The following is a 17848-nucleotide window of genomic DNA, read 5'->3' as shown; positions in this document are numbered from 1 at the left end:
CAGCATATACTATGCTGGCCTGATCATATGTCCTTTAGTGAGCTTGGCGAAACACTTAACGGGATGGAAAAATCACCGGCATCCTGCGTTGCAACTGATGCGTTGTTATCGTGAATGGTTTCTCTGGCAGCCTCGGTGGTGTAGATCATATTCAAGTTCCACTTCACACGTCCAATCTCTGTGATTTCCGTGGACGTCATGTCCATGGCGACCAGGAGGGTGGTGAATCGATCGCTCCAAATCCATTCGGTCAACCTGTAGTCAGCATTGTATGTCGAAGGGTGTGTGATGGAAGGAAAGTCCATGGTGGGGACCATCTGCAAGCTCCCATCCATCTGGATGGACCCAATGGTCCAGGGGAGGGCATTGGTCGTCAACGAGTTGATCTAGGATGGGAAGGTTACCTTGTTGATATTTAGAGGTTACAATGACTTCTCTGTCATCGTCGGCGTTATAAGTGGCAAAGGTCTCACCGCCTTGTTCCAGGAACTGCATCCACCCCACATGAATGTTAGCTCGCGGGAAATGCACAGTTTTGTCGAATTTTATTTCTGCAGCTGCCCTGAAGCCAGGCTCTGATAGTTGAAACTTTGACTGTTCTTGAATCCAATCAACTCCTTCTGCGACTCGTACATTCGTGATTTCTAGGTGTAGGATGCTTGCTTTAACCCATTGAGACCTGAAGCCGATTCTACATGTCTCCTAAATCTCAACAGTATTCTGAAAAACGTATGTTTCTACATCAGTGGTGCTCAATCTTTTTCATGTCAAGGACCCCCACAATTATATGTATTTGGCCGCGGACCCCCATCAAAATATGTTGTTCCAGGGACCCCCAGAAGCAAAGATTTGAGTTAAAAATGTTCGCTTTAAAAAAATATATATTCAAAGATTTGCACACATTTTCACGATTTTTCAAAAATAGCAGATCTACAAGCTCGTAGCATGGCACTTGGTGCCGCGCTATGAGCTTGTACATCTGCTATTTTTGAATAGCCCAAAGTGCAAAATAATGCTTTTTAGCTCAAATCTAAAAATGACACAGTTCCAGGTCTTAATGGGTTAATTCTTTCAGCAAAGGACAACATGTTGACAGTTCTTACAACAACCTTTTTTACCAGCTTCTTCAACCCGGAAGCCAAGCACCGAATATATATCTCTGCAAATGCTAAAGAATTAACAAGAAACAAAAACCGGTGTGCTTCCTCTGGATGCCTTCTTAGTTTAGGCAGTGGGTGCTCAGCTATGCATACAACTCAAATCAAAACCACCTATGTGGAAAAAGCGGCACTCCAAAATAAATACTGCAAGACAGTGGCTCAGATGTAGTTTCTCATTTTATTGCGAGAACGCTAACGCGTTTCGGCTGCGGCCTTCCTCAGAGCAGATTAGATTAAAAAGTGATACTTGGGGGTGCATGCCCCTCTTTTAAACATACACAAATCATCCCCACCTGTGTAGGGGGGGAGGTACTTGCTTGACAATCAATCAATTACCCAATATCACTGTCACAGTCAGAACAGCAGTTCACAACAATATCAGTGCAAATATCACAGATCATGAAGGAATCACAGACATCAATTCTTGTTTTAAGACATCACACTATGAACTAGAAAAAGTGCTCCTCGGAGCACAGGTCTCCGCCAGGTCAGGTAGGTTATTGTGGCCTCCTGGTGGCGCTATAATAGGGCAATGTGAAAAGGGTGCCATTTCTTCTTAGGCCTTGCACGGCAATCGGACACTGCATTCATGATTTGAGGCATTTTGTTCAAAAAATGTGTTTTGATAAATTAGACCTGCTGGTGGCGCTATAACAGGCCAATGTGAAAAAGGGTGGCATTTCTTCCTTGGCCTAGTGGGAATGTGTTTGTGAAATTTCACGGAAATCGCCAGCTGTGTTCATGATTTGAGGCATTTTGTTCAAAACGGACCAATTCTGCAAATTTTCGAAGCAAACCTTAGCCAATGAGGATGGAATATGGGAAATCAGACAGATCCGTGTTGATCACATGACTATAGAGAACACACGGACAGGACGGACGGACGGACGGACACACACACACACGGACGGACGGACGGTAAAACATACTCTCTCGCCATGCCTTTCGGCCTGGCGGAGACAATAATGAGATCATCCAAATAGCACAGAAAGGCCACAACAGGGACTCGCAGGCACATACGCACAGGCAATATTGAATATGCCATGGCTAAGTTACACTACCTTGAGGCAAAGCATGGTTCACCCTCATCTTTGCGCTTTGTAGGGATTGAACAAGTGGTTACTACCCCTAGAGGGGGTAACCTCCCCAAATTGCTATCTCAGAGAGAAATGTTTTGGATTTATCAACTCAACACCATGCAACCAAATGGCCTAAGTGATGATTTCTCCTACAAACCCTTTTTATAGACAAACAATGTGTACTGTTATTATAATCTGAATATATATCTATATTTATTTTCTTATGTCCAAATTCTCCCTGATGTGTGAGTCCCTGTTATGGCCTTTCTGTGCTATTTGGATGATCTAAATGGGTTAAACAAACCTACATACCTGTACACATGCTCACTTGGAAGCCAACAGAAAAAATCATCTTCAGGCTCAGCGAGAAAACAGAAGTGAACAGGAGACCAAAACAAAGGTTGCTTAAACAAATACACCGGTCTACGTGTGAACATTCTTTCCATTATCATACACAGAACAGATGTTAATGCTATCGGTCGATAAGGTGATGGACACGATGGGTCTTTTCCTGGTTTCAAAATTGGGATCACTACTGCAGGCTTCCATTTGACTGGTCATTTTACCTACCTCCCAGATATAGTCACTATTGAAGGATGCACAGTCATCAATAAAAGTGTAGTCATTATCATCACCTAAGCCAGCCTCACCCATTCCTACAGTGGTTGTACCTTCAGAATGTCAGGGGTGGCACCCCTCTGGCGCCTCTCTGGTACCACCTACTTTTGCGGTACCGCTTTTTTCTCTGTGGTGCCACTAGATGGCGGTAGAGAGCAACTAATGCCCAGACACAGGCATGTTGTGTCTATTTGAGACAGGGCTGCTTCCAGTCAACAGAGTCTGCAATTGAAGCTGAACTTGTTGAGAAGTGAAACAAATAATTGTATGGGTTATATTATCAAGATGTATTTTGGTAAATTGCACTCAGTGGGCTTTGAAAGTAGCAATTATTTCTTTAAACACAACTGTGTTTCATGGTGGAAGAAGTGCACAGACATTTTACTTAAGTAAAAGTAGCTATACCACAATATAAAAATACTCTATTTTTATATTTACTTATTTTTAAATATACTTACCAAAAGCTAAAGTTCTACAATGTTTGAAAGTAGCCGATCTAGCTTGTAGATCGGCTATTTTCAAATGGCTGTGGCATAAAATAGGGCTAAAGTGGTTAATATGTATGTTTTATTATATAACAATTTATATCTGCAAAGTAACTGAAGTTTTCAAATAATTGTAGTAGTGGAGTAAAAGTACACTATTTGCCTTTGCAGGTGTAGTTACACTTCCAGCTGTAACAGTGCAATGTTACTTGAGTAAAAGTACAACGGTATTGGCATCAAAATATACTTAAAGTACCAAAAGCACTAAAATGTTTTAAAGTAGCCGATCTACCTTGTAGAACGGCTATTTTCAAATGGCTGTGGTATAAAATAGGGCTAAAGTGGTTAATATGTATGTTTTATGATATAACAATTTATATCTGCAAAGTAACTAAAGATTTCAAATAATTGTAGTGGAGTGAAAGTACAATATTTGCCTCTGCAGATGTAGTGGAGTAGAAGTAAAAGTACAGTCCAGTAAAGTAAAAAAAACACCTCAACATTATGCACATGTAAGTTCTAGGCACCCTAATCTGGAATCAAACCCTGCTCTGTAACTTGTAAGACCACTCTCTACACCGCTACACTACTGGAACAGTGATATGTCTGTGGGGTCAGGACGTGCCTCGTTCTCTATGTTCTGTGCACTACTCCTTGGAAAGTCAGATAAAAAGCTTGCAGCTCCCAAAGCTGCTACTTTCTGAGAGTAATAATAATAATGGATTTTATTTATAACGCACTTTACATTTTGTTACCAAACCAGAGTAACTTTACTAGTGGATACATACATTTTTAGGCTACCCTCTCAGAGATAAATCAACAGAGATTTTATCCTCACACACGCACACATTTGTATTTTTGTTTGACTACATGTTTTCAATTGCACTTTGTTTTCATTACATTTTTAGAGTTTTTCTCTCTGTCTTCAGTAGGCCTACTAACTGGGCATCGACTGCATTTTTAAGGTCAACCCCAAATGCATCAAATTCTCTCTGATGGGATGTTTGTAAGTCTGATGAATCTTTCTGATGCTTCTCTGTCAACGTCAGTTGAGTCCCGTTCCTTCATTAGAGCTTTCATAACTTTTGATGAATGATTAAGCAAAGCTGATTCAGAATGATTAAGCAAAAAATCTGAATCAGTTTTCATTTCTGTCTCCACACAGCCGATGACAACAGCAGTTGTAGCAATGCAACGTGTTGTGAGCTTGTAGATCTGCCATTTTCACTATTCTGAGCTTGTTGAATATTGCCCCCGACTACCCTTACAATAATACAACTAAAATTAACACTGAAACTAATTTAAAAACTCAACTAAAACTAAGCCTTTTCACAAACTAAAAACGAAACTAGCAAATCCACTTAAAATCAAATGAAAACAAACTGCAATTGAAAAAGTGTGCTTGTGTGTGTGTGTGTGGGGGGGGAGGGCAAACTCCTGGGCTCTAAGTCTATTGTGATGACAATGAAGTGTGGCTAGAGACGAACAAAAGACCCTGGCCAAGGTGCTAAACCAGTTAATTTGCATGTCGTTGACAGACAGACTGATAGCAGAGATTTTCTGTGGATCCCAGCAATTCTTCAGATGAAAACTCTCATTCTCTCTCTGTTTTTCCAACCATGAAAAGTGTTTTGATTGATTGAATACTTTATTTAGAAGTTTGCAGACAAAGAGCACATGAAAGTACAGTTCAAATCCAAGGTCGACTAAATAGGAAGCTGGCTGCTAAATAGGAATAAGAAAGCCATATGGCTTGTTTAAATTGGGGTCCTTAGTTAGTTAGTACATTATACTCTCCTGTTCATTTAACTCTGTTTCACATTCTAAAACAATATAATTGTGCCGGACAGTAGTTTATAATGCTTTTAGTTGACTACTATAGTTACTAGTTACTGCTCTCAGACAATAGCAGCTTTGGGAGCTGCAAGCTTTTTATCTCTGACTTTCCAAGGAGTAGTGCACAGAACATAGAGAACGACAAACGTCCTAACCCCACAAACTTATCACTGAACCAGTAGTGTAGTGGAGTAGAGGTTGGCCTTACAATTTACAGAGTAGGGTTTGATTCCAGGTTGGGGCGCCTAGAAATTAATGAATAATGTTGAGGTGTTTTTTACTTTACTGGAGTATTACTGTACTTTTACTTCTACTCCACTACATCTGCAGAGGCAAATATTGTACTTTTACTCCACTACAATTATTTGAAAACTTTAGTTACTAGTTAGGCTAAGTAACATTTTGAACACAGGCCTTTTAGTTGTAATAGAGTATTTTTATATTGTGGTATTGCTACTTTTACTTAGGTAAAATGTCTGTGTACTTCTTCCACCATGAAACACAGTTGTGTTTAAAGAAACAGAAGATGTTTCTCAAAGGTGAGAGGACCGGGTACGAATCCCGCTTGGGTTCCATAGAACCTTGGGGAAAATGATGAAGTGTTTTCTTTTTACTGTACAGGAGTATTAGTGCACTTTCACTTCTACTCCACTACACCTGCAAAGGCAAATAGTGTACTTTTACTCCACTACTACAATTATTTGAAAACTTTAGTTACTTTGCAGATATACATTTTTATATAATAAAACATACATATTAACCACTTTAGCCCTATTTTATGCCACAGCCATTTGAAAATAGCCGATCTACAAGCTAGATCGGCTACTTTCAAACATTGTAGAACATTAGCTTTTGGTACTTTAAGTATATTTTGATGCCAATACCTTTGTACTTTTACTCAAGTAACATAGCACTGGTTCAGCTGGAAGTTAGATGCCCCATTCTGTGTGTAGTGTCTTGTCATCACATACAGCTATTTTATCAACTGAACTGATAGTATAGCGGTTAGTCAGATGTTTCTCAAAGGTGAGAGGACCGGGTACGAATCCTGCTTGGGTTCCATAGAATCTTGGGGAAAATGATGAAGTGTTTTCTTTTTACTGTACTGGAGTATTAGTGCACTTTCACTTCTACTCCACAACGCCTGCAAAGGCAAATAGTGTACTTTTACTCCACTACTACAATTATTTGAAAACTTTAGTTACTCTGCAGATATAAATTGTTATATAATAAAACATACATATTAACCACTTTAGCCCTATGTTATACCACAGCCATTTGAAAATAGCCGATCTACAAGCTAGATCGGCTACTTTCAAACATTGTAGAACATTAGCTTTTGGTAAGTATATTTAAAAATAAGTAAATATAAAATAGAGTATTTTTATATTGTGGTATTGCTACTTTTACTTAAGTAAAATGTCTGTGCACTTCTTCCACCATGAAACACAGTTGTGTTTAAAGAAATAATTGCTACTTTCAATTCATCCTAAGGACTCATTCCCTTATTTTCTATGTTTACAAAAAATAAAAATAACATTAACTTTAAATGCATTCACCCTTCCCCTGTTGCTAATACTGTACTGTAGAGTTCATGGACTCACATGTGCCACTTGGTGGCCGTTCAGCCACACTACACCTTAAAAAAAGGTGTCAAATGCGGCACCACCAAGTAGTAGTGGCGCCTCTGTGGCACCACAGAGGCACTCAGATGGTATTACTGCCATTCTCAAGTGCTAACCACTGTACCTTAGTCTCCCCCATTAGCCTATGTGATATTGCACACTAGCTTAGTGTACTGTAAATATGGACTTGCTGTGGGCAGCCGGTCTATTTTGTCATGTTCTGTATTTCATGCTCAGATTGTTTTGTATATTATCTGTTGGTATAAGTTCATCTTTTCACAGTGGTCTATGTTGGCTACTGCATTGTGTCTTTACTACCTCGATTGATGCCAGTGGTGTCAATTGTCAATGGAAAAATACTAAATGATGTTTTATTAAAGTAAAAGTAGCAATAATACAATAAATAAAAGGTCTGTTTTCAAGATTTTACTTGAGGAAAAATACAAAATTATTGGCATCAAAATACACTTAAAGACCCCATGACATGGCATATTTGATTCTACATATCACGTGATTCCAGAGGAAAACAGTCAACTAGTAATAGTTATAATAATGGGAAAAAAGCTGCGGGAGTCCATCAAGGCATTTTTCTCCATTTCTCCCCCGTGCCTGTCTGTTCTCAGCTGGTGCCCAGCGACCAGCGAGACAGGCATGTGTCCGCTCTTTGCCTGGCCAGAATGCTGTGTATTACTCGCTCACACCTTAGCAGCGGACCCGTTCCTGCTTCTCAAGACCGATACCGATAACCGATAATACAAATATGAATATATATATATATATTAGAAAATCACACCCAGTGTGAAGTGGGCGGTGTGGTCACAGTGGCCATCACAGTGATGGAAGTGCTTCACTGTTGTCAGGGAGTTGGGTAGACAAGTAAAAATATCATGGATATTTATACTGCTCCTGTCAACAGAAGTTTCCATTAGGACTCGTCTTTTGGAGACATATCCCAGCTCTTTTGTTTTCTAGTTTTAAAACCTCAACAAGTAGTTTTTAAGTGTTAAATGTAAAAATATATATATATACATTTATTTTACCTTGAGGTATTTCAATTTGGTGTTATTCATCATTTATACTATGATAGAAAGAGAATGTGACGTCATGTAAACTATATCAATTGTATATAACTGTTTTTCTAGAATTTTAGTTTTTATATTATGATGTAATGTCATTTTCATCTATGTCACGTGACATCTTCGCTCGAGTCCGTCTTGGGGCATTGATGGCACACTGGTTTAAGAGGCTCATTGTTGCACTGTATGATTTCTATAGTCCTGGAAATGGGGTAAAATACTTTGGAAAAGTTATGGAAAAGTTTTGAAAATTCATTGTTAAAAATGTGTGGGAACCCTGTTTTATCATCTTAATAAATAAGAAGAAAGAAACTGCTTCACATGAACAAAGTTCATACAGTATGGACACAGACAAAAAAATAAATAAATCAACAACAATGCAATAAAAAATGTCATTGGACCCCAATTTAAGTGTTGAAGATGTATCCTTCTTTTCATGGTTTACAATGACAGCTTCCAAAAAGAGGTGAAAAACTAAACTGCATGTCAAGTGAAGCATAAGTGATAAACACACATTGATGATGTCATTACATATTTAAAGTACCAAAAGTTAAAGTACTCAAATATTTCTCAAAATAGAAGATCTGCAAGCTACCTCTGAGATGTAGTGGAGTAGAAGTATAAAGTGTTGAACATTTTCAATACTTGAGTAAAGTAAAAGTACCTAAAAAATGCTACTTAATTAGCCTTCAGTGCTTGAGTAAATGTACGTAGTTACATTCCACCACTGATCAATACCCATTATTGTTCCTCTATTCCAGGTTTTCTACCCTTTAAGTTTCCTAATGTGGAATTCACAGAAGACTCCAATACCCATCATGCTGTGGGGTTCAACTTCACACCACCACCTCCATGTCTGAACTCTGGTGAGACATCTGGTTTGTACTGTGTGCGACAAAGTATAAAACAGGTGTGTGTGTGTGTGTGTGTGTGTGTGTGTGTACTTGCGAGGACCAAGTATAGTATAATTTGAAGAAATATACATTGTGAGGACCGTTTTCCTGGTCCTCACAAGACAAATGGTTGTTTTATGGTTAAAAAAACATTTTTTAGAGATAAGTTTACAATTATAAAAACATTCAGGTTAGGATTTGTGCATTTATTGTGCATGTTGGCTCACTAAAAACACCATTTTGGTTCCCAAATGGACCCTTATGGTGGGTGTGTAACTCTCAGAGTTATGGGGGTCATTAAAAATAAGATGACCACTGTGCCACACTAAATGGAACGGAGCCTTAATTAGTATTATTGGTAACACCTGTGAAGGAAGTAAGGAAGGGGCCCAATTCATTCCCAATGTGGCTGCTGTGCATACAGCCTATTGCACGGGCCTTATCCTGAACGGACAAAGGTGGCATATGTTGGGACAAAGGTGGCATCTTTCCATGGGACAGTGTTGCTGCTTGGAGCATACACAAACTCAACACAAGTTGCAGGACCCATGCTCAGGTGCCAGTCACACACCTACCAGCAGGTGTGCACCGGCAGGTCGCTCAAAACGAGAGCGATTACCAACAGAAGCATGTTGGGGGATTTTGGCAAATCTTTGGGGGCACTACCCACACATTTAGCTGTGTTGCTCATTCCACAATTGCACAATCTTAAAAAGTTGTACCTCATTGTAAAGGTGACTAATACATGATAACGATATAAAATACAATACCAATTGATATTATTGAAGGGGAAGAATAGTCAGTCGAAGTTAAGTTTCAGAAGTGTGTGTGTGTGTGTGTGTGTGTGTGTGTGTGTGTGTGTGTGTGTGTGTGTGTGTGTGTGTTGAGCGATACTAGTAGCTATGATCCTCTACTTGCATATTAAAATATGTGTATATATTTTCTACTGCGCTAGGATGTATAAATGTTCTACTGCAGTTTATGAATTTAACACCCAAGCTAGATTTAGGTGGCATTAACAATAGTCAGTCCATCCAAAGTGGTTTGAGTGATTTGAGGATAAAATCAAGTAGTAATCAAGTTGAGTAGATAAAGTCCTGATCATGGATTGTGACTGACAGGTGCACAAACATATTCTTAACCCATTAAGACCTGGAACTGTGTCATTTTTAGATTTGAGCTAAAAAGCATTATTTTACACTTTGGGCTATTCAAAAATAGCAGATATACAAGCTCATAGCGTGGCACCGAGTGCTGCGCTATGAGCTTGTAGATCTGCTATTTTTGAAAATGTGTGCAAATCTTTCAATATATATATTTTTAAAGCGCACATTTTTAACTCAAATCTTTGCTTCTGGGGGGTCCCTGGAACAACATTTTTTGATCGGGTTCTGTGGCCAAATACATATAATTTTGGGGGTCCTTGACATGAAAAAGATTGAGCACCACTGATATAGAAAACTGTTGGGATTTAGGAGACATGTAGAATGGGCTTCAGGTCTCAATTAGGGTTTAACATTTTCCGGGAAATAGCTAATTTTAATTCCCGGGAATTTTCAGACCTTTTCCCGGGCTTCCCGGGAATTCCCGTTAAAGGGTAAAAAAAAAAAGTGCCCACTAAAATGCATTTATATACTTAAATAGCCAATTTTACACCGAGGTGCCCAAATGTCCCTATTGTGTCCATGAACTTGCACTAATAATGACTTAATTTGATTTTTTTAAATCATATACATATAATATATAAATATAATAGCCTATAGTGCCCTGCCCTGGCGGAGATCTGCCCTGTTGCGCAGCGGGTGAAGACAATTAACTTAACGAGGAGCTGCGCTCAAAACGCACTCAAACAATGTCAAACTCTAGCTGCTAAAAGAAACGTTCCATTGTATCATTATTGACAAGAGAATTTGCAAAAGGAATATGTATTTATTGTCCATCAGAGCGCCGGTGAGGTCACAGCTTTTCTCTACTTTTGTAAGATATTGATTTGATAGCCTAAACTTGTCATTTCTTTGCAGTTATTCATTTATATTAGGCTACTTGCTGGATATTATAAGACTCCATTTTGGGATGTTGGCTGTATGTTGTCTATTAATCTATATTTTGTTGTTGATCAAATGTGGGGTTTTGTAGTGTGATTTTGATGTGCACATGCATGCGCTGCCAGCACTGACAATCAATGAGACAGACAGCTGTTGTGCAGTTCACTTGTTCTACTGGGTAGTTCTAGTAAAATGGTAGTTTGAACGTTCTAAAATGCAAGTGTAGGTACTGGTAGGGTAGGCTACATTAATGATGATAAAACAATCGGACCACATCGGTCTAATTCTCTCTCTCTCTCTCTCTCTCTCTCTCTCTCTCTCTCTCTCTCTCTCTCTCTCTCTCTCTCTTGCTCTCTCTCTCTTCAGCTCTCCGGTCTGTCCTCTCTCTCTATCAAAAGCATTGCTTGGCCTGTGCGCATTTTAAGCTGGAATATAGGCTCGATCAAACCTACCTAGGCCTACTGTTTATGCAGCGTTTCACTTGATGATGTTGAATCTGAACTAGTCAACTGGTGTCTACCATATTGACAGCAGAGGAAACAGTGAAATCAGTGTGCGCACTGTGCAGGGCAGGCATGGGGCATCACGGCCACTTGTGTTTTATTTTGTTCATTACTGTTACATTCATTCAGTGCGTCCCATATTGGTTCACAACGGGACGATGGGACCCTGCCCTGGTCGGCAACGCGGCAAGTAACTTGCCTAATTATAATAGTAATTCCTCCACGCTGTAGATGGGGCTTTCTACTAATTAGTATTAATTTCTAACAAGAAAAAAAAAAAACGGGAAGCCCGGGAACCGAAGTGAATTCCCGGGATGGTAAAAAACCCCGAATTCCCGGGATTCCCGCATCCCGGGAATCCCGGTGTTAAACACTAGTCTCAATGGGTTGAAAATATTACACAGCTATAAAACGGAGGAAATACTGTATGGAAGAATGTGAAGTTAAGACATTTCTCGTCTCTTTTGCCTAGTCTTCCTGCACCTCCCTGTGTGTAAAGAGGCGGTTTCCCCTGAAATGCAGAAGTGGAGACCCAGTCTGGTCCAGGAGGAACCAGAACCTCCACGGATTAAAGAGGAGCAGGAGGAGCTACTTCAAAGACCAGACGAGGCTGACGGGTCAACATCGACGTTACCAGCAGTGAAAAGTGAAGATGACGATAAAAACGGAGACACGGAGCCTGTAGCCAGCACCTCAACTGAACACATGAAAACACAAGCGTATGTAAAGAACTGGGTAGCATCGCAAGCGACTAGTGACGAGCAGCTCCTCTCTTCACACTGTTCTGAATCTGACACTGAAGACCGTGACGATTGGGAGGACGCCAGGGAAGATCAGTCAGGGTCAAACACACTGAAATCCCACAAGACACAACATGCGGAATCACAACACATCTCTTTGAGCAACAAGCCGTCCCAGGACCTGAAATCATCAAAACCAACTCACTCCATGAGGAGTCACGCGGAGAAGAAAAGTTACAGTTGTACATTTTGTGGGAAAACCTTCAAACGGAGGGGACATCTGAACAGGCACACGATGACTCATACGGGCGAGAAGCTGTTTAATTGTACGGTTTGTGGTAAAATGTTTAATCGAACGGGACATCTGAAGACGCACATGATGATCCACACGGGGGAAAGGCCTTTTACTTGTGCTGTGTGTGGCAAAGGCTGTGTTCACATGGGCCATCTCAAACAACATATGAGGACTCATACAGGGGAAAAGCCCTTTAGTTGTTCAGTGTGTGGCCAAGGTTGTGTTCACATGGGTCAACTAAATACACACATGAGAACTCATACAGGGGAAAAACCCTTTACGTGTACAGTTTGTAGCAAAGGCTTTGGTCAGATGGGTAATCTGAATACACATATGAAGACCCATAAAGGGGGAAAGAACATTTAGTTACATTATTGGTAAAGATGCACAATATAATTGGTCACATATCGGTATCGGCAGATTCTTAATATAAGTATTAAAAAAAATCATATTCATACACACACACGCTCGCTCTCTCCCTTCACACAGACTAGGAAGGAGCATTCCACTGTTGCACAAATTTGGATTGTAAACCTGAAGTTCTTACTGATGTCCATACAATGAACAAAACAATGGTTATTGTGTTATGGTAAGCCATATCACACACCGTATGCAATGCATTTGTAACTTTCACCAGCAAAATCATTTAAATAAATTAGCAATGAGCCAATTAAGCAATGATCAATATAAATGTAATGTAATCAGTATCGGACCATGCATTAATCTGATACCAACATTTCATAATATTGCATCTCTAATTTTTAGCAAATGATTTTCTCTTAAGATATGAGGATTCATACTTTTAGTTGAACATAAACATTATTTTTGTATTTTGTTTTCTCAAAGAAGACACCATACTTAAGACATGATATCTCATTCATTCATTCTATTCATCTCCATTATCTTGTGTATGATCTTGTGTATGGAAATGTCTGTTTATATGTTACTGGTAGAACAAGATTATGAGCATCAGTGTCTGTCTAGATTTGTCAGGACTTGGACAACGCATATTCATTATTCTAGTCATGAATGTATGCATGCAATAAAGTGCTGATTAGCTTCTAGATTTGAGTAGATGTTTGCTGTGTATCATGGCACATATGTGTGTCGGTGAGACAGATGACATGATCATTTAGTTTGATTAACTAATTGCCATCAGGGCTCGCCACAGCAGATCACATTTGTGATTGCATATTTTATTTGCCGTTTGTGCGCTCCCCTAGCTAAGCCTGTGTCTTCCCAGAACAAGAAGAGAAAGAAAAACATGTTTTGTCTTTTTGGTTCCTGTGTTTCTGCCTTGAACACTTTTAACTCTAACACTCTAACAATTGCAATTGTTATAAACTCGCCCAGATTCAGTCAGCAGCTTGTACACATTGTGTGTAAAAGCTGAAGAAATGCTGGGTGCCAGTTAGTGTTGGACTCAAAACTCACATCTGTTGCACTATTTCATGTTGATGTGCCACTGAAATTGCAGTGATGTAGCTTTTAACAAGCTATTCGTAAAAAAAAAAAAAAAATGATCAAGTTACATTATTCTTAAAGTAGTAAACTGTGGAATATACAGTAGTTTAGCTAGGCTAGCTTCACAAAAGTGTTGTTGGTGTAACTAAGATATTCACTCTCATTATAAAAAATGTTTTTAACATCTGCAGATTCACACAACTGAAACTAATAATGTATGTCCGCGGTTAACTGGCTGATGGTCTACTCCATTCCCCTTAAAGGAATTGTGTATGTCAACTGTCCATATTCATGAAAGTTATGTGTGTATTCTGCATAACATCAAAGGGGAATACATAATTGAATTTACTGTTTGCAGGGTTGTTGGAATATTGCTGCCTCATTGCCACGGGTAGGACTGCACGTGCCTTTTGCACAATGAACACCTGTTCAGTCAGAGATGTAAATGAAACCTTACTTGGTGATCCTGCTATAATAACCTTGAATTTGTAATATGCTTACTTCCTGTTGTTGCTGAAATATTCTATTTTTCTATTAATACAAAATAAAAACATACACAATTAAATGAAAATTTATGTTTTTGTTTTTACTGAAGTGCCAAGTTATCTTGCCTCATGGCTGTCAGTAAGAGTTATGGCAAGAGTTATCCCTCTGCATAAAAAAGGAAGCAAATTAGAACCTGGCAACTATAGGCCTGTTTCCATCCTTTGTTCCATCTCAAAGGTTGTAGAGCGAATAATTCAAGAACAAATCAACAGCTACCTCAGCGAGCATAAACTGTTGTTTGAATTCCAATCGGGCTTCAGAACCTCCCATTCCACTGACACATGCCTGCTGTATTTGACCGACTACATCAAACGTGAGGTAGACGCGGGCAAATACTGCGGCATGGTCATGTTGGACCTCCAAAAAGCGTTCGACACTGTAAACCATTCAATTTTACTTGATAAGCTGAGGGCGATTGGTTTTGACTGCACATCACTAAACTGGATGAGATCCTACCTGGAGGGAAGAGAACAAGTGGTTGACATCAACGGAACCATGTCCTCTTCCCTCCCGGTGAGCTGTGGGGTTCCTCAGGGCAGCATTCTAGGGCCGTTACTGTTCCTTTTATACATTAACGACATGAATGCTGCCTGTAACTGCAAATTGTTCCTGTTCGCTGATGACTCGGCACTCCTGATCTCGGGAGAGGACAAGCTGCAAGTTGAGGAGGCGCTCAGCTCCGAACTCTCAAAAATCCGTACTTGGCTTACTGATAACAAACTGTCACTACACCTTGGGAAAACTGAATCCATTCTCTTTGGGACCAAACATTCCCTCAGACAGATGGATGTAAATGATTTCAAGGTCAAAGTCGATGGCACAATTATCTCTAGCAAAGAAGAGATTACCTATTTGGGTTGTATTCTCGACAAATACCTGTCAGGTGAAAGCATGGGGACAAAGGTGGTCAAAATAGTAAACCAGAGAACCAAATTTATGGGCAGAGTTTCCTCTTTTGTCAACCCTCAGGCCCTCAGGACCCTCTCAGGGGCCCTGATTCAACCACATTTTGACTATGCTAGCACCTCCTGGTACTCCAACACCTCAGTGTCACTGAAGACTAAACTTCAAACCTCCCAAAACAAACTGATTCGGCTACTCCTCGGATTGGGGCCCATGACCCACCTTTCTCCCACCCATTTTGCCAGCCTAGGCTGGCTCAGGGTGGAAGACAGGGTTAAACAACTAAAAATGGGACTGGCGTTCAAAATTGTAAATGAAAATTTGCCCGATATGCCCCCTATTCCCGCATATCTGAGTAAATACCTCCAAAAGGTTAGTGACACCCACAGTCACAATACCAGAGGGAGTGCAAACAACAATTTGGTACCACCCACCCATAAAACAAACATGGGCAAATTCTCCTTCTACAGCACTGCCACCCAGGTTTGGAATGGTCTAACCCCATCCCTCAAAAAATGCAGTTCGCTGGGCTCATTTAAAAGAGCCTTAAAAAATCACCTTTCAGGAGGCCAAAAGAGGAGGTAGTACCATTTTCCCGTTAGACAGCCGACCCCCCCCCCCCTGTTCTTGTACATATCTTTCCCCCCTTTTTTTTTATTCCATTGGCTGTACATAGTGTTGTATGTATGTATGTATATATGTATATATGTATGTGTGTATATATATATATATGTATATATGTATATATATATATGTATGTATGTGTGTATGTATGTATATGTGTATATATGTATATATGTATATATGTATGTGTATGTGTATGTATGTATATATATATATATATATATATATATATATAATTTTTTTGCTGTTTTTTTTATTTTTTTATTTCTTTGTGTAATGATATTTGAACTGTGGTGCCACTATATATGTCTATGAATTGAATACCAAGGCCCTCATTGGAAACAAGTCCGCAAGGACTTTTATGAACGGACCTGTTAGACAAAGTATTTTAAATGTAAATGTGCTGTTTTACATTCTTTTGCCTAATAAAATATTCAAAATATTCAAAATCAAAGTCAGTCACCATTCTTTGATTTACACCCTGTATAGACGGATTTCCGCGCGACGTCATCACAGAGCAGAATGCGCAATCTGCGCATGCTCGGGGGAAACGAAAACGAGCGCCGTTCACTCTGTTGTTGTGTTCGGGAGTTAGATAGCCATAATTCTGCTATTATAGGCATAATAGGCATAATGCTGCTATTATATACAAACAGATCCAACTTTCGACAAATCATTTTTATTGAGTAAACAAGGTATTACAAACTGCATAGTTTAATTTACTTTCATTAAACCCGGTGAAGATCATTTCTTTTATGAATGGACATTTGACCAGAGCTGCTGCGGGTAATGGCGCCCTCTATAGGCTTCCCCCTCCTCTGCGCGGTCATATCCTCTCAATGTTTACAAACATGAAACCCGTCTATTATATATCTATGGTGACAGTTACATACCTCCTCCACCAGGGGGCGAAAGCCAACAGCGTCTGGACTATTAGAGCTATATAAGGATCCATCCATTACTGCGCATGCTTGAACCACTTCGACAGTACAAGTGCGTGTTGTCAGCATTATATATGATAACGTGTCTAAATGTCTCATAAAGGAGGTAAAATGTGTCAAACAGAGTCTGTACGGCTGTCGATAAATGAACACATGACGTCGGTGGGAGAGGAGATATTGTGTGTTTTGGAGAAACAGCGTGGTGTTGATGTTTGTTGTGTGAAGCTTAATGTCGGAGTGTTTGTGTTGGAGTGCCTCAGTGTGGCTGCAGAGTTCATGTTCAACCTCTTCCAGAGAGAGATTGAGACACTAGAAACTCTGCTGGAGAGACAAAACAACCTGCTGGAAATGGATTTTGATATGGACATTGATTATCTACACACTGCAGGTTTGTAAACATGTTTTACATTATGTTCAACACAAACTACATTTGCTAGTAGCGTGTTGGTAGCTTCACTACTTTCACAAAGCCTATGTAGATTTCAAGTAGTTCATTAGTTTATTACCAGCTTGCAAAGCACGCTGGTCTAAGAAGAGACTGACACTTTCTAGACACTTTTTCATCATTTAGACCCTCCAGAAAAAACGCGGGCAAAAATCTTTGATTATGCGGGCTAAAACTCTTGATTATGCGGGCTAAAATCCTTGATTTTGCGATGAAACATGCAGTTTTTTTTGCAATTATATGCGGTGAAATTGCGGGAAGTTGAGAAATATGCGGAAAGTTGTGAAATATGCGGCAATATATGAAATATGCGATATGCGAAAAGTTGCGGAAAATGCTAAATATGTGAAAAGTTGCGAAATATGCGATGCGAAGCACATTATGCAATTCACATATTATGCCATGTGATGCGCATATTATGCGATGCAGCCTTTTTGAAAAAACGTTACTCCCGCATAATTATGCGCCATTTCGCTGATTATGCGGTAAATTCTGCGATCGCATAATCGCATATTTCTGGAGGGTCTAATCATTGACTGCCCTTTAAGCTAATGGGGATACTTTCCCGTA

At 39.6% G+C, this 17848-nt stretch overlaps 1 protein-coding gene across 1 annotated transcript in view; it reads left to right on the top strand.

Annotated features, from left to right (window-relative positions):
- LOC311046321 (uncharacterized protein) overlaps positions 1-14362 on the top strand; it is a 29888-nt gene extending 15526 nt beyond the window's left edge. The window contains exons 7-8 of the mRNA XM_084058553.1: positions 8641-8745; positions 11793-14362. Coding sequence (XP_083914679.1) covers positions 8641-8745; positions 11793-12721 — 1034 coding nt within the window. The 3' untranslated portion in view covers positions 12722-14362. The remainder of the gene's footprint in view (positions 1-8640; positions 8746-11792) is intronic.
- The last annotated feature ends 3486 nt before the right edge of the window (positions 14363-17848 follow it).

The sequence above is a fragment of the Gymnoscopelus microlampas genome (assembly GCF_963454915.1).
Source record: "Gymnoscopelus microlampas genome assembly, chromosome: 5".
Lineage (NCBI taxonomy): Eukaryota > Metazoa > Chordata > Actinopteri > Myctophiformes > Myctophidae > Gymnoscopelus > Gymnoscopelus microlampas.
Note: the sequence above shows the minus strand (reverse complement) of the source record. Positions and strands in the feature narration are given on the sequence as shown.